At 37.9% G+C, this 25,250-nt stretch overlaps 1 protein-coding gene across 7 annotated transcripts in view; it reads right to left on the bottom strand.

The window, feature by feature from the left end:
• CFAP91 (cilia and flagella associated protein 91) overlaps window positions 1–25,250 on the bottom strand; it is a 91,374-nt gene that overhangs the window by 39,026 nt on the left and 27,098 nt on the right. For all 7 annotated transcript variants that reach the window (XM_040484603.1, XM_040484602.1, XM_040484601.1 and 4 more), the window contains 2 exons: window positions 16,437–16,618; window positions 1,331–1,508 (listed from right to left, as the gene is read on the bottom strand). In XM_040484603.1, the coding sequence (XP_040340537.1) occupies window positions 1,331–1,508; window positions 16,437–16,618 (360 nt within the window). The remainder of the gene's footprint in view (window positions 1–1,330; window positions 1,509–16,436; window positions 16,619–25,250) is intronic.

The following is a 25,250-nucleotide window of genomic DNA, read 5'->3' as shown; positions in this document are numbered from 1 at the left end:
CCATGTTTATAGCAGCACTATCGGCAGTAGCCAAAGTATGGAAAGAGCCCAAATGCCCATCGATGGATGAATGGAGAAAGAAGATGTGATGTATATCTATACAATGGAGTATTACTCGGGAATCAAAAAGAATGAAATCTTGCCATTTGCAACTACGTGGATGGAACTGGAGGGTATTATGCTAAATGAAATCAGTCAGTCAGAGAAAGACAAATATCATATGACTTCACCCATATGAGGACTTTAAGATACAAAACAGATGAACATAAGGGAAGGGAAGCAAAAATAATATAAAAACAGGGAGGGGGACAAAACGTAAGAGACTCTTAAATACGGAGAACAAACAGAGGGTTATTGGAGGGATTGTGGGAGGGGGGATGGGCTAAATGGGTAAGGGGCATTAAGGAATCTACTCCTGAAATCATTGTTGCACTATATGCTAACTAACTTGGATATAAATTAAAAACATAAATTAAAAAAAAATAGTAAAAACTACTGAAAAATTTAAATGCTCAAAATCTCTTTTTAGTTTACTATTGTTAGAAATAATTGGAACAAATATACACTTGAATTAAAAGAAAAAAAATAAATAAAAAGGGAAAAAGAACTAATATATGGTACAAGGCAGGTATACCTTTAACACATGTGAAAATAACCAGTTACAAAAGACCATATACTTCATGATTCTATGTATATGAAATTTCCAGTAAAGACAAATACAAAGAAACAGAAAGTAGGTGAATATTTGTAAAGGATGGTGGAAGGGGGAAATGGAAAGTTTCTTTAATGGATTAGAGTTTCTTTAACGTTTCTTTCTTGGAGTGAGGAAAGTGTTATAAAATTAGATAGTGATGATGGAGATACAACTCTGTGAATATAGTAAAGATGACTAAAATGTGCATTTTAAAATGGTGAACTCTAGGATAGGTGAACTGTATCTCAGCAAAACTGTTAAAAAATAAAAATAAAAATAAAAATAGTCAGTTTGAAAGACATTTGCAGAAAGCAGTGGGATTCTGAAATAGTCTAAATTAGATTTTTCCTAAAGAGAAAGGGAAGAGAAGAATCACAGATGCTTTGAGGAATTGTTCAAATCTGTTAAGGGTTCCACGCTTCACTTTACACACAAAGAGGGCATTATACACTTTTATGTTAATAGAGAGAAAATTATAGAGCTATTATTCCTGAAAGAACCAGCAACCCAATTTCCTGTCTCTACAGGTGGAGGGTTGTTATAAACCCACATATTTGGGAAAATTCTTTACAGATAAAAAGTATTTACGTTACTCCACCAGTGCAGGTGCAGATGTCTGGATAATCTAGAACTTACTTTTCAATCTCCTGCTCTCTGAAGGCCCATTCCTTCCTCTCCATCGCATTCATCATCCTCCTTCTCTTCTCAAACTGGGAGGTGTCACTCAGACAGGGAAGAGTGGCTTCCCAAGCACGCTTCTCCCGGGCACGTTCTATCATCTCAACTTCAGCTTGTCCTGCTGGGAGCCCTCGACCTGGATGGTAAAGCAAAGCAAGTTAGAAACACATGGACAAACTCATGTATCTTCCAGTATTTAATTTACTCCCTTTCAGTTCCTATCCTTTTTAAATTCAAGGGTTAAGACAGGATGAAATGATATTGGGAAACATCCTCACACTGTGCTTCACAGCTTGTTATCTATCCCCTGTACTGCCTCTTGTTAGTTACTCAGCCAGAAGACATTTTAGTTACACATAACATGCTAGAGAGTATTTGAAGAATATTCTGTGACTACTGAACAATCATACCTTGGAATGCCCTATATTAGACAAATCAATGTTTTGAAATGCAAAGAAATATCAAAGTAACTTACAGCTGGTAAGTGGCAGAAATCAGGATTTGAACATAGCAATCTGACCCTTGTGGTCTTATGTACTACTCTATACTTCCTCTCTATTAGAGAAATAAAACAAAAATGAATTGTACAGACAAGTCGACAGTTAATCACACTCAACAGTGAGGTTGAAAGCTTTTCCTCCAAGATCAGGAACAAAACAAGAGCCTACTTTTATCACTCCTATTCAACATAGTACCGGAAGTCCCACCCAGAGTAATCAGGCAAAAAAGAAATAAAAGCCAACCAAATCAAAAAGGAAGTAGTAAAATGGTCTCTATTTGCAGATAACATAATCTTAGATATAGAAAACTATAAAGACTATCAAAAATGGTTAGACTGACATACGAATTCTGTAAAGTTGCAGAATACAATATCAACATACAAAAATCAGTTGTATTTTAAATACTAACAATGAACTACCTGAAAAAGAAATAAAGAACATAATCCCATTTACAAAAATAACAGGAATAAATTTAGCCAAGGAGGTAAAAGATCTATATGCTAAGAACTATAAAACACTAATGAAAGAAATTGAAGATGACAAAAATAAATGGAAAAATATCCCATGTTCATGGATTGGAAGAATTAATATTGTTAAAATAGTCATACTATGCAAGGACATGCAAAGATTTGATATAATCCCTAATAAGGATCCCAATGACATTTTTCACAGAAATAGAAAAACAATCCTAAAATTCCTATGGAACCATAAAAGAACCCAAAGAGCCAAAGCAACCTTGAGAAAGAAAAAGGTGAAGGCATACTTTCTGGTTTCAAACTATATTACAAGACTACAGTAATCAAAACAGTATAGTACTAGCATAAAAATAAACACATAGACACAAAAAGAATCAAGAGCCCAGAAATCATAGTCTACTAATATTTGACAAGGAGGCCAAGAATACTCACTGGGGGAAAGATACCCTCTTCAATAAATGGTAATGGAAAAATAGGATATTCACATGCAAAAGAGTGAAACTGAACCCCTATCTTACACTAATCACAAAAATTAACTTGAAATGGATTAAAGACTTAAATGTAAAGCTCCTAGAAGAAAACATAGGAAGGAATCTTCTTGATGTTAGTCTTGGCAATGATTTTTTGGATATGACACCAAAAGTACAAGCAACAAAAAAAAAAAATAAATAAATGGGACTACATCAAACTAAAAGGCTTCTACACAGCAAAAGAAATGAGCAACAAAAGGAAAAGGCAAACTATGGAATGGGAGAAAATATTTTCAAACCATATATCTGATAAGGAGTTAATATCCTAAATACATTAGGAACTCCTACAAATCAATAGCAAAGAACAAAATAATGCAACTAAAAAATGGACAAATGACATGAATAGCCATTTTTCCAAAGAAGATATAAAAAAGGCCAGTAGGTACATGAAAGGTGCCCAACATCACTAATCATCAGGGAATTACAAAAGAAAAATATGAGATATCCTTTCACATCTGTTAGGATGGCTGTTTTCAAAAAGACAAGAGGTAACAAATGCTGACAAGGATGTGGAGAAAAGGGAACGCTAGCACACTATTGGCAGGAATGTAATTGATACAGCCGCTATGAAAAACAGTATGGAGGTTCCTGAAAAAGCTAGAAATATAGGTGCCATATGATTCACTTCTGAGTATACATCTGAAGGAAATGAAATTACTATCTCAAAGAGATATCTGCACTTCCGTGTTCACTGCAGCATTTACAGATGCCAAGACATGGAAACAACTTAAGTGTCCATTAACACATGAATGTTATAAAAAATGATATATGTATAATTCCTATATAACATATTAAATATAATAAACATATATTGAATAAAATTAATATGTGATCAATTTTATATGTAATATAAAATATATAAAACTCAGCCATAAAAAAGGAAATCCTGCCATTTGCAACAACATGAATGATAATTTGAGGGCATTATGCTAAGTAAAATAAGTTAGACAGAAAAACACAAATACTGTATGATCTCACTTATATCTGGAATCTAACAAAACTGAAATTCCTAGAAACAGAGCATAGACTGATGGTTTCCAGGGGTAAGAGGCATGGGAGAAATGGGTGAAAATGGTCAAAGGGTACAAGCTTTCAGTTATTTGATGAATAAGTTCTGGAGATCTAATGTACAGCATGGTGACTATAGTTAACAATAATGTATTATATACTTGAAAGCTGCCAAGAGAGTAGATCTTAAATGTTTTACACACACTAAAAAAACAATGGTACTATGTGAGGTAATAGGTGTGCTAACCAATCTTATTGTGGTAATCATTTTGCAAAAAATATGTATATAAAGTCATGTGGTGTGTCCTAAACTTGCACAGTATGTCAATTATATCTCAGGAAAGCTGGGGGGAAAATGAATTATACATAAGTAACAATATGATAATCTTTTATTTTTATTTTTTAATTTTTTTTAACATTTATTTATTTTTGAGACAGAGAGAGACAGAACATGAACGGGGGAGGGCCAGAGAGAGAGAGGGAGACACAGAATCTGAAACAGGCTCCAGGCTCTGAGCTGTCAGCACAGAGCCCGACGCGGGGCTCGAACTCACGCACTGCAAGATCATGACCTGAGCCGAAGTCGGACGCTCAACCGACTGAGCCACCCAGGCGCCCCCTTTTTTTTTTAATTTTTTTTAACATTTATTTATTTTTGAGACAGAGAGAGACAGAACATGAACGGGGGAGGGCCAGAGAGAGAGAGGGAGACACGATAATCTTTTATTTAATATTTACATCCATGATATTTTACTGTATCATTCTGCAACTTGTTTTTTTTTTTTTTTTAATTTTTTTTTTCAACGTTTATTTATTTTTGGGATAGAGAGAGACAGAGCATGAACGGGGGAGGGGCAGAGAGAGAGGGAGACACAGAATGGGAAACAGGCTCCAGGCTCTGAGCCATCAGCCCAGAGCCTGACGCGGGGCTCGAACTCACGGACTGGGAGATCGTGACCTGGCTGAAGTCGGACGCTTAACCGACTGCGCCACCCAGGCGCCCCATCTGCAACTTGCTTTTTTACTCAACTTTGTTTTGGGGATGCTAGTCATACACAGAGATCTAACTGCATTCTTCCACTGTGGGACTCTACCACAATTTAAGCTATCTTCTCAAAAGTGATGTTTTAAGTTGCTTCTAATTTTTTGATTACACATAGTAACGCTGCAACAAACATCCTTGTACTGGTCTCATTATGCCCATATGCAAATTTCTCTATGATTCTTAGAAAGGATCTAAAGTCTAGCAGCTAGATCATAAAATATCATTTAAAATTTTTCTGAATATTGCCAAATTTGCCTTCCAGAAGTATAATTTTGCTCAAGCCTTCTGAGAGTCCCCTGGTGCTCTCCCACAGCCCATGCTTCCTTCCTTCCTCCCACATTGTTTCTGCCGAATCTCAGTTGCTTTTTGTAGTCCTAACAAATACTTAGTAGTAGTTCACAGATTTTTTTTAAGTATCACTGAAAGTGCAATTTGTGGGAGTTGTGTTGTGCTTGTTGCTTTTGTATGATTTCTGGGAAGAAAAGAGGAAAGATGCTGATTTACATAGGCACAGCTATACTGGGATTACAGATTTGGTTTAGAATTGCTTGAAGGTATAAAATGTTTAGGGGAGAAATCCTATCTATTTAAGCATGACTCTCCCCATTTATAAACATGGTATGCCTCTCTTTTTATCAAATCTTTGTTCATGTGCTTAAGGAATAATTTACATTTTTCTCCATAATACTGTGCACATGTTTTTGTTAAATGATATTCCTAGGCACTTTGTTATTGTCAATATTAAGAGTATGATATTTTCAATATTTCTACTTAGATATTGTTCATATATAGGAAAGCTACTGATCTTTGCATGTTGATTCTATATTCAGCTACCTTACTGAAATCAGGTTCTTAGTTCTGGTAATTTGTTACTTCATTTGATTTTCTAAATGAGTACATTGCGCAGATAGTTTTGCTTCTTATTTCTAATCTTCATGCCTCAATTTTTTCCTCTTACTGCAGTGACTCAGTATTTCTCAACTAAAGTGATATTACTGCCTTATTGGGCAAAAAATTATTTCTTATATGGGACTGCCAGATACAGCACAGGATGTTTAGTGTCCATGCCAGCCTACCTCCCAAAACCCATCTCGTGTGCTAAATACCAGGGGCACGTCCTAATCATCATTACATTTAAAAATGCAGAGCAAGAACTTTCAGGGAGATAGCAGAGTAGGAAGATCCTAGGCTCACCTCATCCCACAGATACAACTAAAGACACTCCCATCAGTGTAAATAACCAGAAAAACACTAAAGACTGGCAAAACAGACTCTCCACACATATGTTGAGAAGAGGCCACATCAAGGAGGCTAGGAAGGCAAAGACTTAGTGGAACCAAATAGACCCGAATAACTGTCCACAAAAGGGAAGAATGAGGTGGGTACAGAGATAAATAAGCACCCCAGGCACAGGGGCCATGCACTGGGAAGACAAATCCCCAGAACATTTAGCTTTGAAAGCCAGAGAAGCCCAGCTTTGTGAGTTCTTTTAAAAAAATTTTTTTTTTCAACGTTTATTTATTTTTGGGACAGAGAGAGACAGAGCATGAACGGGGGAGGGGCAGAGAGAGAGGGAGACACAGAATCGGAAACAGGCTCCAGGCTCTGAGCCATCAGCCCAGAGCCCGACGCGGGGCTCGAACTCACGGACCGCGAGATCGTGACCTGGCTGAAGTCGGCCGCTTAACCGACTGCGCCACCCAGGCGCCCCTGTGAGTTCTTAAAACCAATGGGGTTTAGCACCTGGAAGTTAAAAAGTCAATGGGCTCAGCTCTGGGAGAGCCCAGGGTGAGAAGAAACGGAGTCCCTACTCTTAAAAAGACAGCATAACAAACAGTTCCACTGAGATACAGCACAGAAACAGCAATTTGAAAAACACCTGGGGTATCCAGGAGGTGGATTTGTTTACTAATCTCAGAGTTTGTACTGGAGGGGTAGGGATCTTTGGGAGACTTCTCTAGGAACAAAGAGGCTTACAGGAGCCATTTCCCATCCCCAGTGTGGATATATGGACATCTGCCAGTACCAGCACACCAGGAATAATCTCCACCAATCTTGCTAACAGCACACCCTGCCCAACAGTCTTCTGCAGATCCACCCCCTCCAACCCAGCTGGCATCAGCAGAGTTGTCCCTGGCAGCTGCAAGTCCCCTCCCTGGAGACTGACACAGACCTTGCTGACAACACTCACTCTGATCCTGTGTCTCCTATGGAACAACCCTCTGCAGGAGTCCATCCAAGGCTGGCATTGCACAAGCAACCCAAACACGGTCTACCACCACTCCAAGTGACTCTTGCCCCAGGGAGAGGGGATGATAGCAACACACACCAGTCCAAATGCAGCCCTAGCAGTGGGCTAGGGACAGATTTCTGGACTGACTGCAGGCCCTGCCCACCAACAAAAGCATCTGAGGGGACAACACAGGGAGAGCACCTTGTAGTCTGGTGGTACTGCAGCTCTAGCAAACCCCTGGTCAGACTCAACTCAAGCTCAAGGAGACCCTGACTAGCCAAATTACATCACAGGGACCAAGCCCTGCCCAAAACAGGCAAAGAGAGCCACTGCAATGGCTGGACTGAGGGCAAATATAACTCAGCCACAGCAGGGCACATGCAACACACATAGGAGACACCCCTGAAGTGCCAGGTTCTGGTAAACAGGGGACATTATACTGCAGGGCACTATAGGACCTTTTCTCCATACATCCAAGACTTTCAAGAGCAGATGTTGCTGACTTTCATAATACACAGAAAACAGACACAGAGAGTTAGACAAAATGAGGAGACAGACAAATATGTCCCGGATCAAAGGACAGGACAAAGTCACAAGAAAGCTAAATGAAATGGAGATAAGCAATATACCTGATAGACAATTTAAAGTAATGGTCATAAACATACTCACTGAACTGGGACAAAAGTGAAGGACTCAGTGAGACCCTCAACAAAGAGACAGAAAATGTAAAAAAAAGAACCAATCTGAGATGAAGAATTCAATAACTGAAGTTAAAAATACACTAGAAGGGGAAAATAGTAGACTATAGGAAACAGAAGAACAGATCAGTGACCTGGAGGACAGAGTAGTGGAAAGCAATCAAGCTCAACAGGAGAGAAAAAAATAATAATAATAAATGAAAATAGATTAAGGGAACTCAGCCACACCATCAAGTGTAATAACACTCATATTATAAGGATCCAAGAAGGATAAGATGGAGAAGACGTGGGGAGAAAATTTTATTTGAGAAAATAACAGATGAAAACTTCCTGAATTTGGAGAAGGAAACAGAAATCCATTCAGGAGACACAGAGAGCCCCCAACAAAATCAACCCAAGGAGGGCCACACCATGGCACATAGTAATTAAAATGGAAAAAAGTACTGATAAAGAATTTTAAAAGCGAGAAGAGAAAAAAAATTAGATACATACAAGAAAAACCGCATAAGACAACTGGCTGACTTTTCAGCAGAAACATTGCAGTCCAGGAGGGAGTGGAATGATATATTCAAAGTGCTAAAAGAAAAAACTTGCAACCAAGAATACTTTATTCAACAAAGCTATCATTCAGAATTGAAAGAGAGAGTTTGCCAGACAAACCAAAGTTAAGGAAATTCATGGCCACTAAACCAGATTTACATGAAATGTTAAAGGGGACTCTGTGAGTGTAAAGGAAAGACTGTAAGTAGGAGTAAGAAAAGTAGGAAGCACAAAAGCAGTAAAATTAAGTATATCTATAAAAATGAGTCAAATGATTCAAAACAAAAGGATATAAAATATGATACCATCTACCTAAAACATGGCAGGGGAAAGGAATAAAAATTTAGTGCTTTTAGAATGGGTTCAAACTTAAGTGACTGTCAACTTAATATAGACTGCTATATGCATAAGGTGTTACATATAGACCTAAAGGTAACCGCAAATCAAAACCTGGTAACAGATATGCAAAAAATAAAGAGAAGGGAATCCAAGTATATCAACAAAGAAAGCTAGCAAACCTTGAAAAAGGAGAACAAGAAAGGAACACAAAACTACAAAAACAACCATACAACTAACAAGATGGCAATAAGTACATACCTATCCAAAATTACTTTGAATGTAATGGGACTAAACACTCCAATCAAAAGACATAAAGTGACAGAATGGATACAAAAGCAAGGCCCATCTATATGCTGCCTATGAAAGACTCATTTCAGATTCAAAGACACATGCAGATTTGAAAGTGAAGAGATGCAAAAGCATTTATCACGCAAATGGAAGTGAAAAGAAAGCCGAGGTAGCAACACTTATATCAGACAAAATATACTTTAAAACAAAGACTGTAACAAGAGACAAACAAGGAAAGTACATAATCATACATCCAACAAGATATAAGAATTGTATAAGGGAACCATCCAACAAGATATAGGGATTGTAAATATTTATGCACCCAACATGAAGACACCCAAATATATACAGCAGCTTAACAACAAACATAAAGGAAGTAATCAATAATAATACAATAATAGTAGGGTACTTTAACACCCCACTTACATCAATGGATAGATCATCCAAAGAGTAAATGAATAGGACACAGTGCTATGAATGACACATTAGACCACATGGATCTAACAGACGTATTCCATCCTAAAACAGTGGAATACACATTCTTTTCAAGTGCACATGGAACATTCTGTAGAATAGATCACACATTAGGTCACAAACAATTCTCAACAGGTTTGAAAAGACTGAAGTCAAAAGTCTAGCACCAGACAGCTTCACAAGTAAATTCTACCACACATTTAAAAAAGACTTAATATCTATTCTTCTCAAACTATTCCAAAAAAATAGAAGAGAAAAGAAAGCTTCCAAATTCATTCTATAAGGTTAACGGTACCCTGATACCAAAACCAGATAAAGGCACTACAAAAGGAGAGAGACTCTGAGAGACTGATAGGGGGGTGGGGGGTGGGCGGAGAACGAACTACAGGCCAATATCTCTAATGAATGTAGATACAAAATCCTCAACCAAATATTAGCAAACCAAATGAAAAATCATTCACCACAATCAAGTGGAATTTCTTCCTGTGATGGAGGGTGGTTCAGTATTTGAAAATCAATCAATATCAAATCAACATCACATCAACAGAAAGTATAAAAACTATATGATCATTTATCATTTCAACAGATATAATAAAAGCATTTGACAAAGTACAACATCCATTCATTATAAAAAACCCTCAACAAAGTAGGTTTAGAGGGAACATACCTCAACATAATAAAGGCCATATATGGAAAACCCATTGCTGAAATCATACTCAATGGTGAAAAACTAAGAGCTTTTCCCCCAAGATCAGGAATAAGACAAAGATGTCCACTCTCACCACTTTTACTCACCATAATACTGAAAGACCTAGCCACAGCAAAAAGAAATAAGAGGCACCCAAATTGGTAGGAAAGAAGTAAAACTTTCACTAGTTACAGTTGACAAGATATTATATAGAGAAAACCCTAAAGACTCCACCAAAAAACTAGAACACATAAATTAATTCAGTAAGGTCGCAAAATATAAAATCAATATATAAAAATCTGTTGCATTTCTATACACTAAATTATTAGTATAGCAGAAAGAGAAATTCAGAAAACAGCTCCATTTACAATTTCAGTAAAAAGAATAAAATATCTAGAAATAACCAACGATGTAAAAGACCTCTACTCTGAATATTATGAAACACTGATGAGGGGCACCTAGGTGGCTCAGTCAGTTGAGTGTCTGACTTTGGCTCAGGTCATAATCTCACGGTTCATGAGTTTGAGCCCCACATGGGGCTCTCTGCTGTCAGCACAGAGGCCACTTTGAATCCTCTGACCCTATCTCTCTGCCCCTCCCCTACTCGTGCTCTCTCTCTCTCTCTCTCTCTCTCTCTCTCTCAAAAATAAACATTTAAAACACTGACAAGAGAAATTGAAGATGACACAAATGGAAAGACAGTCCATGCTGATGGATTGTGAGAACAAATAATTGTTAAAATGTCCATACTACACAAAGCAATCTACAGATTGCTAATGCAATTTCTATCAAAATACCAATGGCATTTTTCACAGAACTAGAACAAATAATCCTAAAATTTATATGGAACCATAAAAGACTCCAAAGAGCCAAAGCAATTTAAAGAAAAAGAACAAAACTGGAGGTGTCACAATCCCAGAATTCAAGATACACTGCAAAGCTGTAGTTATCAAAACAGTATGGTACTGGCACAAAAACAGACCCATAGATCAACAGAACAGAATAGAAAGCCCAGAAATAAACTCAAAGTTATATGGTAAACTAATTTTCCATAAAGGAGGCAAGACTACACACTGGGAAAAAGACAGTCTCCTCAACAAATGGTATTGGGCAAACTGAACAGCTACATTCAAAAGAATGAAACTGGACCACTTTCTTACACCATACACAAAAATACACTCAAAATGGATTAAGGACCTACATGTAAAAACCATAAAAACCCTAGAAGAGAACACAAGCAGTAATTTCTCTGACAGTGGTTACAGCAACATTTTTCTAGATATGTCTCTTGAGGCAAGAAAAACAAAAGCAGAAATAAAACTACTGGGACTACATCAAAATAAGAAGCTTCTGGAGTGCCTGGGTGGCTCAACTGCTTGAGCGTCTGACTTTGGCTCAGGTAATGATCTCATGGTTTGTGAGTTGGAACCCCATGTTGGACTCTGCACTGACACAGAGTCTGCTTGGGATTCTTGCTCTCTCCTCTCTCTCTCTGCTTCTCCACCACTCACACTTTCTCTCTTTCTCAGAACACATAATCTTTAAAAAAGAAAAATAAGAAGCTTCTGCACAGCAAAGCAACTAACAGAACTTAAAGACAACCTACTGAGTGAGAGAAGGTACTTACAAATGACCTATCCAATAAAGGGTTAGGGTGTCCAAAACATATAAAGAACTTATATAAGTCAACACCAAAAACACATATAATCCAATTAAAAATGGACACAGAAGACATGAACAGACATTTCTCCAAAGAAGACATACAGATGGCCAACAGACACATGAAAAGATGCTTAGCATCACTGATCATCAGGGAAATGCAAATCAAAACCACAAGGAGATATCACCTCACACTTGTCAGAATGGCTAAAATAAACAAGAAGCAAGTGTTGGCAAAGATGTGGAGAAAAAGGAACCCTCATGCACTGTTGGTGGGAATGCAAACTTCTGCAAAAACTGTGGAAGACAGTGTGTGTTTCCTCAAATAATGAAAACTAGAATTACCATATGATACTGGGTATTTACCTGAAGAACAAAAAAGCACTAATTTCAAAAGGTATATGTGCCCCTTTGTTTACAGCAGCAATGTTTATAGTAGGCAAATTATAGAAGCAACCTAAGTGTCCATCCACAGATGAATGGATAAAGAAATGGTGTGTGTGTGTGTATAAACATACACATACACACATACAAGAAATGGTGTACACACACACACACACACACACACACACACACACACACACTGGAATGTTGCTCAGCCATAAAAAAGAATGAAATCTTATCATTTGCAACAACATGGATAGAGCTAGAGAGCATAATGCTAAGTGAAATAAGTCAGAGAAAGACAAATGCCATATGATTTCACTCATATGTGGAATTTAAGAACCAAAACAAACCAATAAAGAAAAGAGACAAACAAAAAAGACTCTCAACTATAGAGAACAAACTAGTGGTTACTAGCTGGGAGGTTAGTGGGGAGGATAGGTGAAACAAGTAAAGAGGATTAAGGAGTACACTTAATCATGATGAATGCTGAGTAATGTATAGAGTTATTGAATCACTACATTATACATCTGGAACTAATAGAGCGCTGTTAATTATACTGGAATTAAAAAAAATTTTAATTTTTTCCAAAAATTATAGTGCAACAGCAGGACAGTACACATGAGTATGGCTGCTTTCTAATAAAACCTCTTTACAGTCACTGAAATTTTAATTTCTATAAATTTCATGTTACAAAATACAAAATTTTTTCATCCATTTTAAAATGTAAAAATCATCCTTAGCATCCAAGCTATATAAAAAAAAAAGCAATAGGCCAATTTGATCTGTGGACCACAGTTTGCCAATATTGACCTAGAATTTTAGTACTTGCTTCTTTTTTAAAAAATGATTTTTAGAAACTCGACATCTAAAATTTTTAATTATATATTTTTCTCTTTTTTTGTTCATCATGTTCTTAAACCCTGCTTCTTCTTTTTGAGATCATTTTTCTTCTAATTGAAGTATATCCTTTAATCTTCTTTTATTCAGACTGATAGCTAACATTTACAGATGCTTATTTATATGTGAAGCACTGGTCTAATAAGTACCTTACATAAATGAATTTGCTTCATCTATACAATATCCTATGGCATAGATCCTAGGAAATGTCCTATCCCATGAAAAGTCTTTATTTCACCTTCACTCCTGAATAATAGCTTGGCTGGTGAAAGAATTCTAGATTTGCAATTCTTTTCCCACAGCACTTTAAAAATAATACTATAAAATGTCAATCTGGTGTTTGTCCCTTTGTAGGTAATCTGACTTTTCTCTCCAATAGCTTTTTCAATGTCTTCTTTTTCCTTGATTTATAAGTATGAATTTTTAAAATTTTATAGGTATGAATTTTTAAAAATTTTTCTGCCAACACTTAGCAGGGATAAAAAAAAAATTTATCCCTCAATAAAATTTTTCAACCGGTGGGCTTACATCTTTCTTCAAGTCTGGGAAATTCTCAGCCATTATCTTTTCTTGCATTGCTTCTCTACCACTCTCTCTCCTTTCAATTTCTGGATCTTATAATCTAATCCCCCAAGGCTCTTACTTTTTTTCTTTTTAAAATCTTATTGTACTTTTGCATGTTGCATTCTGGAATACTTGTTCATTTAATCATTCATTTCACTAATTTGTTCTTCAGCTCTGCCTAGTTTACTACTGAGTTCATTTTATTTCAAACTTCATAGTTTTCCTTTCCAGTGATTCCAACTGATTCTTTTTTCATAGCTCACACTTTTGTTTTCATGTTCCTCCCCCTGTTTATCTCTTTGAGGATATAAAAAGTACTTCCTAAGTCCTTTTCAGATTGTTCCATTTGCTCTGTTTGCTCAAGAAATCATTCTTTCTGGTTTTTTCTTTTTTTGATCACTACTGGCATCTGTGTTCTTTAGATGCTTTGTGATTCCTGGGTTGAGATCATCTGTAGATTTCTCTCATGAGTACCCTGGGCAGTAGCACTCTTTGACCTGGACGGAGAGAGAGCTCCCCAGCCTCATTCTTCAGAGCCCTACCCAGCATCATAGTTCAACAGACTATGCCCACCTGGAGCTACTCTACTCTTAGAGACCCTGGAATTCCTTAAACAAATGGCCCAAGCCTGCTTCCAAAATCTACATGGACCTCTTCCCAGGATTCAGACTCCTGAGGGCAGACTATATGCTGTTGTTTGTTCACCCTTAAGCCCAAGGGGTGGCCAAGTGGCAGGGATGTGTACACTGAGATTGGAAAAACCAGGTAAGGTGATCACATGCACACATGACAGGCCCCTCGTGAGAAAAAGGCAAGCCACAGGCAGCCTCTCCCCTTGCTGCCACCTTCCACCAAAGAATCCCAAGGAATCTAAGAATTTTAAACTTGTCCTTTCAACTTATTATAAAGATATATTTGTAAAAAATACAGAACATATTTTACTTAACAAATATTAACTTGATTTATAATTTTTAAACATCTATACATATAGTATGTAGGCCTCCATTTAAACTCCTACTCAGGGCCTCACAAATGAGGGGGCAGGCCAGACTCATAGTGGTTTTTATTGACACTTCAACCTCTGAGTTGGAAGGCACTGGGCTTCAGTACCACCTGCGGACAAAAGAAAAGTCTTGCCTCCTCTAGTCCGGGCAGGTAACTTGGATCTAGCTCCCCACCATTCCCAATCCCTGCTCACCATCATAGATTCCCAGCTATTTCTTTCTTTTAGGAAGTAATCTCCACTTCTGATGTATGGAAATTTTTTACCTTTTTTAAAAAAAGTGTGGTTATGTGCTTATTAGTGTGTGTGTATTTTAGGTACTCAGAGCAGAAGGGAAAGGTTTCAGCATATTTTTAATCTGCCATCTACGCCTGAAAGTAGAGCCCCTGCTATAAAGTATGGAAGTCAAGAATGCTTCATCTGATATCATAAGGTGAGCCAAGAAACAAGAATCAAAACTAGAGCTCAGATATGGAAGTCTTCATTGCCTATGACACAGACTTGATCACAGCAAACCATCACAGCTGGGAAACAAAAGTAATCTCATTTTAATAAAAATCTTAATAGTGTACCAACTATCTCCACAACCTGGGAGGAGGTGGCCTCTCTGGTCCTCAGTTTCCCAGCTACAATCAAGTGAGTTCAATAAGCTAATGTCTAGTCATTTAAAAAAGCCCCTTTTCTTATTAATTTTTCTAATTTCACATAATACAGGCCTAGGTCAGATTTTAATACCATCAAAGAGTGACTTTCTGAGCCTGAACTATATTAGCATTTCAGAGATAATATCAAAAGAAATCATCGAGCTGCTTGGGTGGCTCAGTCAGTTAGGCGTCCAACTTCAGCTCAGTCATGACCTCACAGTTTCTAAGTTCAAGCCCCACATCGGGCTCTATGTGACAGCTCAGAGCCTGGAACCTGCTTCAGATTCTGTGTCTCCCTCTCTCTCTGCCCCTCCCCTGCTCTCTCTCTCTCTCCCTCTCAAAAATAAATAATAGGGGCGCCTGGGTGGCGCAGTCGGTTAAGCGTCCGACTTCAGCCGGGTCACGATCTCGCGGTCCGTGAGTTCGAGCCCCGCGTCAGGCTCTGGGCTGATGGCTCAGAGCCTGGAGCCTGTTTCCGATTCTGTGTCTCCCTCTCTCTCTGCCCCTCCCCTGTTCATGCTCTGTCTCTCTCTGTCCCAAAAATAAATAAACGTTGAAAAAATAAATAAATAAATAAATAATAAACATTTTTTTAAAAAAATTAAAAAAAAGAAATCATCCAAACTATCCAATAGGGTATGTAAGAGAGCTTTGGTAAATTGAAAGATATTTTGTCAAAGTAAGATAATATTGTTACATATGGTGGAATATACATTCAGTATTATACACTCAAAAACGGTTTATGTGTAAAGGAGTAAGGACTGCTCAATGAAAAGGAACTGATTCACTAGGAAAAACTGAGAACAGGGAGGTGAGTAGTCGGCAAAGCAACCACAAAATTAAGCCAAAATAAAACTTCAGTCTTCAGGGATAAAGTATAAGCCTCCTTGCAATGAAAAGGGCATACCTCTCTTTGAACAAAAGTATCAGAAAAAGTATGAGTCTATGAAGTAGCTCTGTTGAGCAAGACATTTTAAATAGCAACACTTTATACCATAGTTGCTTCTAAGTACATCATTTCCAGCAACTCAATAGCATGCATGGTTATCAAGACAGGCATCTACAAATATCCAAGACAATTACCAACTCACCCCAAGTAAGAGTAGCCAGGGTCAAGAGCTCAGGGATTGACTCCTGACATACTACATATTCTGGAGAATATGGATCTGTTTGAACTTCAGCATCCCGATAATCAGTCTGAGTGCCCACAGTACACTTTGAAGGGATAGATGGGTACTTAGCAGAAGTAGTAGGAAAAGTATATGGCTCTGTCCTAAAAGGGAAAATTATTTTAAAAATTAAAACCTGATCCAATCAGTTACAATACTACATAGTCAAGCAGAAATGAATCCTTAGCTTCACTAAGCCTATGCCCCCTTTAAACATGCACAAATTCATGCACCCAGTGTAACCAGGACTGTGGCCAATTATCTTGAGTGAACTGCCTTGCTATTCTCACCTCTGCCAAGAAACTGAAGGGATATAAATGACCAGGTCTATTCATAAAAGTGCCTGTTCATCTGTATATCATTGGGCAGGGTTGAACACAGAGTTATAAAAGGTGGATCCTAGCTTGTCATACAGTTACTTCTGAACATGTTTAGAATTGCTACTTCCTAGTTTCTTTCCGCTCTGCTTGTAGTTACACATCCAATTTTAGCTGTTTCCCTCTAGAAATACAGGAACAGAGAAAAAAGAAGAGATCCTTTCTGAATTTTTAAAAGATAAGGCTCTTTCTAGATGGACAATTCAATAATTAATGCTGGGATCTCTTGGTTAATTATGGAATAGTTATCTCATGCCTTAGACAAAAATTAATTCCAGATATTTTAAAGCATTTAATGTAAAAACGAGACTATAAAAGTAATAGGAAACATGAGTAAATACACCATCTTTGAGTGAAAGTGTTTCTCAGCATGGCTCAAAAGCCAGAGACTATAAAAGGAAATGATCAATAGAATTAAGGTTAAGTTGAAACTTCTACACCTCAAAATGTCATAAACAAATTTAAAATATGAATGGCACACTTAGGAATACGTTTTACAACATATATGATAAAAGTTAAATAGCCTTTCTACACAAAAAGTCCTTATAAATCAATGACAGTCAAATACCAAAAGAAAAAATGGGTAAAGAACAATTCACAAAACAAAAAGTAAAACTTCTAACACATGAAAAATTAATGAACATAACTAGTAATCAAAGAAAAATAAAGTAAAACAGCAAGATGATATTTTATTACATCACATAAGCAAAGACTGAGAAGACTGAAAATACCTAGCATTGACAAAGTTGTGAAGAAACAGGCATTCTCATAAACTGTTGACTGAAATACAAATAGACACAACCTAACTAGAAGGTAACTTATCGATCTAACCTTTATCTGACAGGTTATCTTATCCAACCTTTAAAAATACCCTTTTGGGGCATGTGGGTGGCTCAGTCAGTTAAGCATCTGACTCAGTTTTGGTTCAGGTTGTGATTTTGTGCTTCAGGAGTTTGAGCCCCACATGAGCTCAAGCTTGGGATTCTCTCTCTCCGTCTCTCTCTGCCCCTCACCAGCTTGTACTCTCCCTCTCTCTCTCAAAATAAATAAACTTAAAAAGAAAAAAAAAAACCCTTTGTCCCAGCAACTGCACTCCTAGGAATTTATTCTAGAAAATAACTGGACAAGTGTACAGAGATAAATGCAAATATGTTCATAAAGTCTCACGTGTAAGAGTAAAAAATTACAAACTCTTTTTTTAATAGCCAATTAAAAAATGGTTACAACTGAGGTTATTAGGCATCAACCTTGGATCCATTATTTTCATCTTATTTTTTTATTCTGGCTTTTTAATTTATTTTTTGGTTTAGTTATTTATTTTGAGAGACAGAGAGTGAGCACATGAGCAAGCAGAGGAGGGGCAGAGAGAGAGAATCCCAAGCAGGCTCTGTGGTGTCAGCATGGAGCCTGATGCAGGGCTCAGTCTCAGGAACCATGAGATCATGACCTGATCTGGCTCTTTTTAAGTACAGAAAAAAATTTTTAGTTGATTCATTTAAACATATGCCTACTCTTATACATAATTTTTGTAACAAAACATATGATAGCACATATGCTTTAATATTTTAGTGCAGTGCTTTTTTCCTTTACTTTTGGGTTAGCTTCCCTCAATATCTTTTCCTCCCTAGCACCCACAGCACTACCCTCTCTGTATATCCTAGATCTAGAATATATTCTTGAATTATCCTTGAATCTTGCTGTATTTTTACCCACTCTTATTCTTCTACACTCACACAAATACACACATGTAGAGTGTTATTTTATTGTTTTGCTAACATGGAATCTTATTATGAATACCTTTTTGCATGTTGCCTTTTTTTTTTTTTAATTTTTTTTTTCAACGTTTTTATTTATTTGTGGGACAGAGAGAAACAGAGCATGAACGGGGGAGGGGCAGAGAGAGAGGGAGACACAGAATCGGAAACAGGCTCCAGGCTCCGAGCCATCAGCCCAGAGCCCGATGCGGGGCTCGAACTCACGGACCGCGAGATCGTGACCTGGCTGAAGTCAGACGCCCAACCGACTGCGCCACCCAGGCGCCCCTGCATGTTGCTTTTTTAACTAAACCATACTTCATGGAAATCTTTCTAATCTATTCATGTGGGTCTTTTTCAAGAAAAATCAAACTTAAATGATCACCATGAATAGAAAAACTACTTCAAAAAATATGGCATGCTTATAATGAAATTTATGCAGCTATTAAAAGTAACAATGAAATCTGTATTTATGAACATACAAAAATGTCCATGATTCAATGTAAAATAGAAAAAAAGGACACTATGAAGCAATATGTACAACAGGACTACATTATTTTTATTTAAAACCTGTGTTTTGTGCATAGAAAATGCCTAGATGGATATACAATAAAGTAACAATTATTTCTGGATAGTAGGATTACAGATTTTTTTCATATTTATAGTTTTCTAAATTCTCTTTTTTTTTTTAACCTGGACATGTATTACTATTAAAATGAGCAAAAAAACAACATAGCTATTTCCATTTAAAAGAATATGTTTTCTAGTTGGTAAAAGTATTAGTTAAATTACATAAACAAAAAACTATAACAGCAAAAAACAGGAATTTCCATTTTTAAAAACAGTCAAAGGTAATGAGAGGTGTTTATATATAAGCAAAACATATACAGCTTAGCTCTTAAAAAAATGCATTTCAAATGAGCTAGAAAGAAGTACCTATTTGGAGGTTCAACCTGTAATGAAATAGTACTTTTTTTTTAAATAGTACTTTAATTTGTTATTAATGCTGAATTCTAATGGTATGGAAATAATTTTTTAGCAGCTGCTATGAATTTCTAAAATATGTAGATAATTTAAGTGTTTATAATTTCTTAGTTTTCAGCAGAAATTATTCTACTATAAAAATTCTTGTTGAGGAAATAACTTCAGGTTTATATCATCCCAGATCTTATGCATATTTTTATATAATACCATTAGTTTGAATCAAAAGAATAAATTGTTTTCTGAATTAAAAATTACATATTTGAGCCATCTGATCAAGTATGCTAGGATAAGACCTAATGAGGGACACCTGGGTGGCTCAGTCAGTTAAGCATCCAACTCCTGATCTTGGCTGAGGTCATGATCTCAGGGTTTGTGAGAGCACAGAGCCAGTTTGGGGTTCTCTCTCTCCCTCTCTCTGCCCCTCCCCCACTAGCACGCACGCGCTCTCTCTCTCTCTCTCTCTCTCTCTCTCTCAAAATAAATAAATACACAACAACAACAACAAATAAAATTCATGAATCCTTCCGACTAAGCTTTATGGTGACTTAAGACCCTTGTAGGTGGGTCAAAGGAGAGGATGCAAAGGGGGAATGCTACTTTGACAGAAGTCCTATAATAACTTAATACAGTTTCTTTCCTAACTACCACATAGACACCAGGAGCACGGACTATCTGCCATACCTGTAGTCTTCTAGATTTTCCCTTCCAGCCCAATGAAACTAAACACAATGAGGGGTTTCACAAAGTAGCAAATCCTGTTCTGTAATTCTGTAAACTCCAATGAATGTTTGTATTTTTTTAGACTTAATTTTTTCAGGGGCACCTGGATGGTTCAGTTAGTTGCGGCTCTGACTCTTGATTTCAGCTCAGATCATGATCCCAGGGTCATGGGATTGAGCCCCATGGCAGGCTCTGCGCTGAGCACGGAGTCTGCTTGAGATTCTCTCTTTCTCCTTCTGCCCCTACCCCATCTGCATGCATGCCCTCTCTCTCCTAAAAACATTTTTTAAATAAAAAAAATAAATTTAAATAAAAAAATAAATTTTTTTAACAAAGATAATTTTTCATAGTAGTTCTAGGTTCACAACAAAATTAACACTTTGCCTCCACATATGCATATCCTGCTCCACTATCAACATCCCTCACAGAGTGGTACATTGGTTACAACCGAAGAAACTAAGGGGCACCTGGTGGTTCAGTCAGTTGGGCTTCTGACTTTTGCTCAGGTCATGATCTCACGGTTCATGAGTTCGAGCCCTGCATCAGGATCTGTGCTGGCAACTCAGAGCCTAGAGCCTGCCTTGGATTCTTCTCCCTCTCTCTCTGACCCTCCCCCACTCATGCTCTGCCTCCTCTCACTCACTCTCAAAAATGAATAAACATAAAAAAAAAAAAACCAAACTAAGGAACCTAAATTTACACATCATAATCATCCTACAGTGTACATTAGAGTTCACTCTTTGGTGTTATACATTCTATGGGTTGGACAAATCCTTATGTATATACGTATACATATATAACATGTATCCACCATTATAGGATCATACAGAGCATTTTCCCCACCCTAAAAATCTTCTGTGCTCCTTCTATTCATCCATGCCCCTCAACCCCCTGACAATAAATTATCCTTTTATAATCTCCATAGTTTTGCCTTTTCCAGAATGTCACGCAGTTGAAATCATACAGTATATAGCCTTTCCTGATTGGCTTCTTTCACCAGTGATATGTATTTAAGATTTCTTTTCCATTTCTTTTCATGTCTTGAAAGCTCATTTCTTTTTAGTGATAAATAATATATTACATTGTCTCCAAGTACCCTAGTTTTGTTTTTTTTCCCCCTCATCTCTGTATTTTGTAAATTTTACTACAATATGTCTTGGTGTTGGCCTGCTTTTCTTGATTTTGATGGCAGTTCTCTGTGGCCTCTAGATTTGGAGGTCTGTTTCCTTCCCTAGATGAGGGATGTTTTCAGCTATAATTTCCTCAAACAGACTTTCTCCTCCTTTTTCCCTCTCTTCTTCTTCTGGGACTCTTTATGATATGAACGTTATTATGCTTTATGGAGTTGCTAAGTTCCCTAAGCCTACTTTCATGATCCAATACTTTTCTTTCCCTCTTCTTTTCAGCTTTATTATTTTCCATAATATTGTCGTCTATATCACTGATTCATTCCTCTGCTTCATCCATCCTTGTTGTCAATACATCAAGTCAGTTTTGCATCTTGGTTATAGCAGTTTGTATCTTGACCTGACTAGTTTTTAGGTCTTTCAACCTCTGTGGTAATAGACTCTCTGATGTCTTGTATGCTTTTCTCAAGCCCAGCTAGTATCCTTATGATTGTTGTTTTAAATTCTAGATCAGGTATATTACTTATATCTGTTTTGATTAGATCCCTGGCCATGACCTTTTCTCGTTCTTTCTTTTGGGATGAATTCTTCCATTTTGGCATTTTGTCTAAGTCTCTGTTAGGAAAGCCTGTTATATTTTCTGCTCCTGAGAGTAATGGCTTTATGAAGAAGAGATCATATACTGTCCAGGACCTGGCACTTCAGAAAGTGTCTCTGGTGTATGCTGTGTGCTCTCTGCTTCTGTCTTTTGGCTGCTCTTTCTCTCAGGTCAGTCCTCTATAGAGTTTCTCCTTGCCTATACTGGGAAGTATTTGGACTTTGGCCAGAGTGTGGCAAGTTTTAACTAGGTGTGCTCTGGTCTGTTTGTTAAGAGAGACCTGATGTTATTTCCACTAGTAGTGAAGCTTTGCAGCACTCTATGATCAGTAGATTTGGTGCACGTGAGGGGTTTGTGCTGGTCTTTGGGTGGGAGGGTCCTCCTGCTCTGATTCTGAAAAACATTCCCCCTAGTAAAGAAGCACCTGCAGAGTGCAGCAGGGCAGGGCTTGGTATAAGTGTTTTGGGCCACCACTATTGGTGCTGTGTTGCTTACTGAAGTTAGTTTATGCTGAGGAGCAGGGAAGGGAAATGGTGCCAGCCCTCTCCCTCATCCTGGAGTGGGAGTTCACACCCACTGCTGTCTGGGAAGCCATCACAGAAGAGTGAACAATCTCCCCTCACGTGTCTCAGGTGTCCCTCAGATCCCTGCCTTCACCCTGTCTGTCCAAGTCATCTGCCCACCCAGCAGTGCAGTGTACCTGGGTTTTATCCCAGGCAGGCCAATTGAGTTTTAAAACTCCAAACTTTAGGGACATGGCATGGCACAGACCCATGCTGGTCCTCTAGGGGTGGGTCTTGTCACACTGGGGCTGGTGCAGGTAGGTTTGTCCCTGAAGGCAGCTGCACCAACACATAGGAACTTGGAGTTTGGAATAAAGTGCAGCAAAAAGCCAGTGTCCAGGTCAGCTGCCTGCAGCAGGTGTCCCTGCGCCTATGCTTATGGGCAGGGGAGCATAATGGCACCTGCTGGTTCTTTTGTCACCAGAGAGGCAATGCCACTTCTCCCAGATGCACTCCAAGAAGGGGGAACCATCTCTCCCAGTGTGTCTGAGGGAATCCTCAGTTCGCACAGTCTGCTTCCAGGCTCTCCTCCCTCCTTCTCCCCAGGAGCACTGCCTCACCTGCCAGATTCCATATCAGCCATGGCAGGAAACTCTAAAACTTCAGTCTTTGAACTCTACTGGTTATAAAAACTATGATAATCAGCCCTTTTCATTTCCACAGTCAATGGCTTTGCGGAAATGTTTTCCTTGTGGAATCCCTTATGCAACACTCACTCTCTTTCTCTCACTTCTCTCCATGATCAAGGCTCCCTCCCCTCCACAATCCTTTTCTCCCCCAAATCACATCTCTGCACCTGCTACCTTCCATGATGTGACTTCTTCTCTCCTTCTAGTAGTGCAGTTTGTTCTGCCAGTCCTCAGATAGATTTCTTGGGTGTTCAAAATGATTTGATATTTATCTATGTTCAAGGAAGAGTCAAGCCTAGGGTCCTCCTACTACTCTGCCATCGTAGCTCAAAAAACCAGAGATTTTTAATTAATGAAGTCCAGATTATCCACCATTTCTTTTTTTTTAATTTTTAATGTTTATTTTTGAAAGAGAGAGAATGTGCATGCAAGTGAAGTAGGGGCAGAAAGAGAGGGAGACAGAGGATCCAAAGCAGGCTCTGCACTGACAGTAGAGAGCCTGATGTGGGGCTTGAACTCATGAACTGTGAGATCATGGCCTGAGCCAAAGTAGGACACTTAACTGACTGACCCACCTGGGCAACCCTCCATCATTTCTTTTTTAATTTTTTTTTTCAACGTTTATTTATTTTTGGGACAGAGAGAGAGCATGAGCGGGGGAGGGGCAGAGAGAGAGGGAGACACAGAATCGGAAACAGGCTCCAGGCTCTGGGCCATCAGCCCAGAGTCCAACGCGGGGCTCGAACTCACAGACCGCGAGATCGTGACCTGGCTGAAGTCGGACGCTTAACCGACTGTGCCATCCAGGTGCCCCAACCCTCCATCATTTCTTAAAAGGATTGTACCTTTGGTGTTATAGCTAAAAAGTCATTGCTGTACCCAAAGTCATCTAGGATTTTTCCTATGTTATCTCCTAAAAGTTTTACAGTTTTGCATTCTACATTGAGATCTCTGATCCATTTTGAATTAATTTTTGTGAAGGGTGTAAGTTCTGTGTCTGGATTCCGTTTTGTTATTTTGTTTTTTTTGCATGTGGATGTCCAGTTGTCCCAGCACCATTTGTTGAAAAGACTACCTTTACTCCATTAGATTGCCTTTATTCTTTTTGTCAAAGATTAGTTGATTATATTTATGTGGGCTATATCTGGCTCTCTATTCTAGTTCACTGATCTTTTTGTCTATTCTTTCCCCAATACCACTCTGTCTTGATTACTATGGCTTAATAGTAGGTCTTGATGTCAGGTAGTGTCAGTCCTCCAACTTTGTTCTTCTCCTTCAATATTGTGTTGGCTATTCCAGGGCTCTTGCCTCTTCATATAAGTTCTAAAATCAGTTTGTTGAAATCCATAAAATAGCTTTCAGGGATTTTGATTGAGATTACATTAAATCTATAAATCAGGTTGGGAAAACCTAATATCTTGACAATATTGAGTCTTCTCATCCATGAACATGGAATACCTCTCCATTTATTTAGTTCTTTTATTTCTTTATCGAAGTTTCAGTGTTCCCCATATAGATCTTGTATATATCTTGTTTAATTTATACCTAAATATCCCATTTTTTATAGTAGTGTAAATGGTTTTGTCTTTTTAATTTTAAATCCCACTTGTTCATTGGTGATATATAGAAAGGAATTGACTTCTGTATATGAACCTTGTATCCTACAGCCTTACTATAATCACTTATTAGTTCTAGGTTTTTTTAGCCCTTTCTTTCTGATTGTCTACATAGATGAACATGGCATCTGCTAACAAAGAGATTTCTTCTTTCCCAATCTGTATAACTTTTATTTCCTTTTCTTGTCTTACTGCGTTAGCTAGGACTTCTATGATGTTGAAAAGGAGGGGTGAGAGGGGCCATCCCTGCCTTGTTCCTGATCTTAATGGAAAAGCTCCAAATTTCTCACCATTAAGTATGTTGTAGTTTTTTTATACATGTTCTTTATCAAGTTGAGGATGTTTCCCTCTATTCCTAGTTTACTCAG

Source organism: Herpailurus yagouaroundi, unplaced genomic scaffold, assembly GCF_014898765.1.
Source record: "Herpailurus yagouaroundi ecotype Mexico unplaced genomic scaffold, PumYag 162, whole genome shotgun sequence".
NCBI classification, from domain to species: domain Eukaryota; kingdom Metazoa; phylum Chordata; class Mammalia; order Carnivora; family Felidae; genus Herpailurus; species Herpailurus yagouaroundi.
The sequence above is the reverse complement of the archived record's forward strand: the minus strand, read 5'-3'. Positions and strand labels throughout refer to the sequence as shown.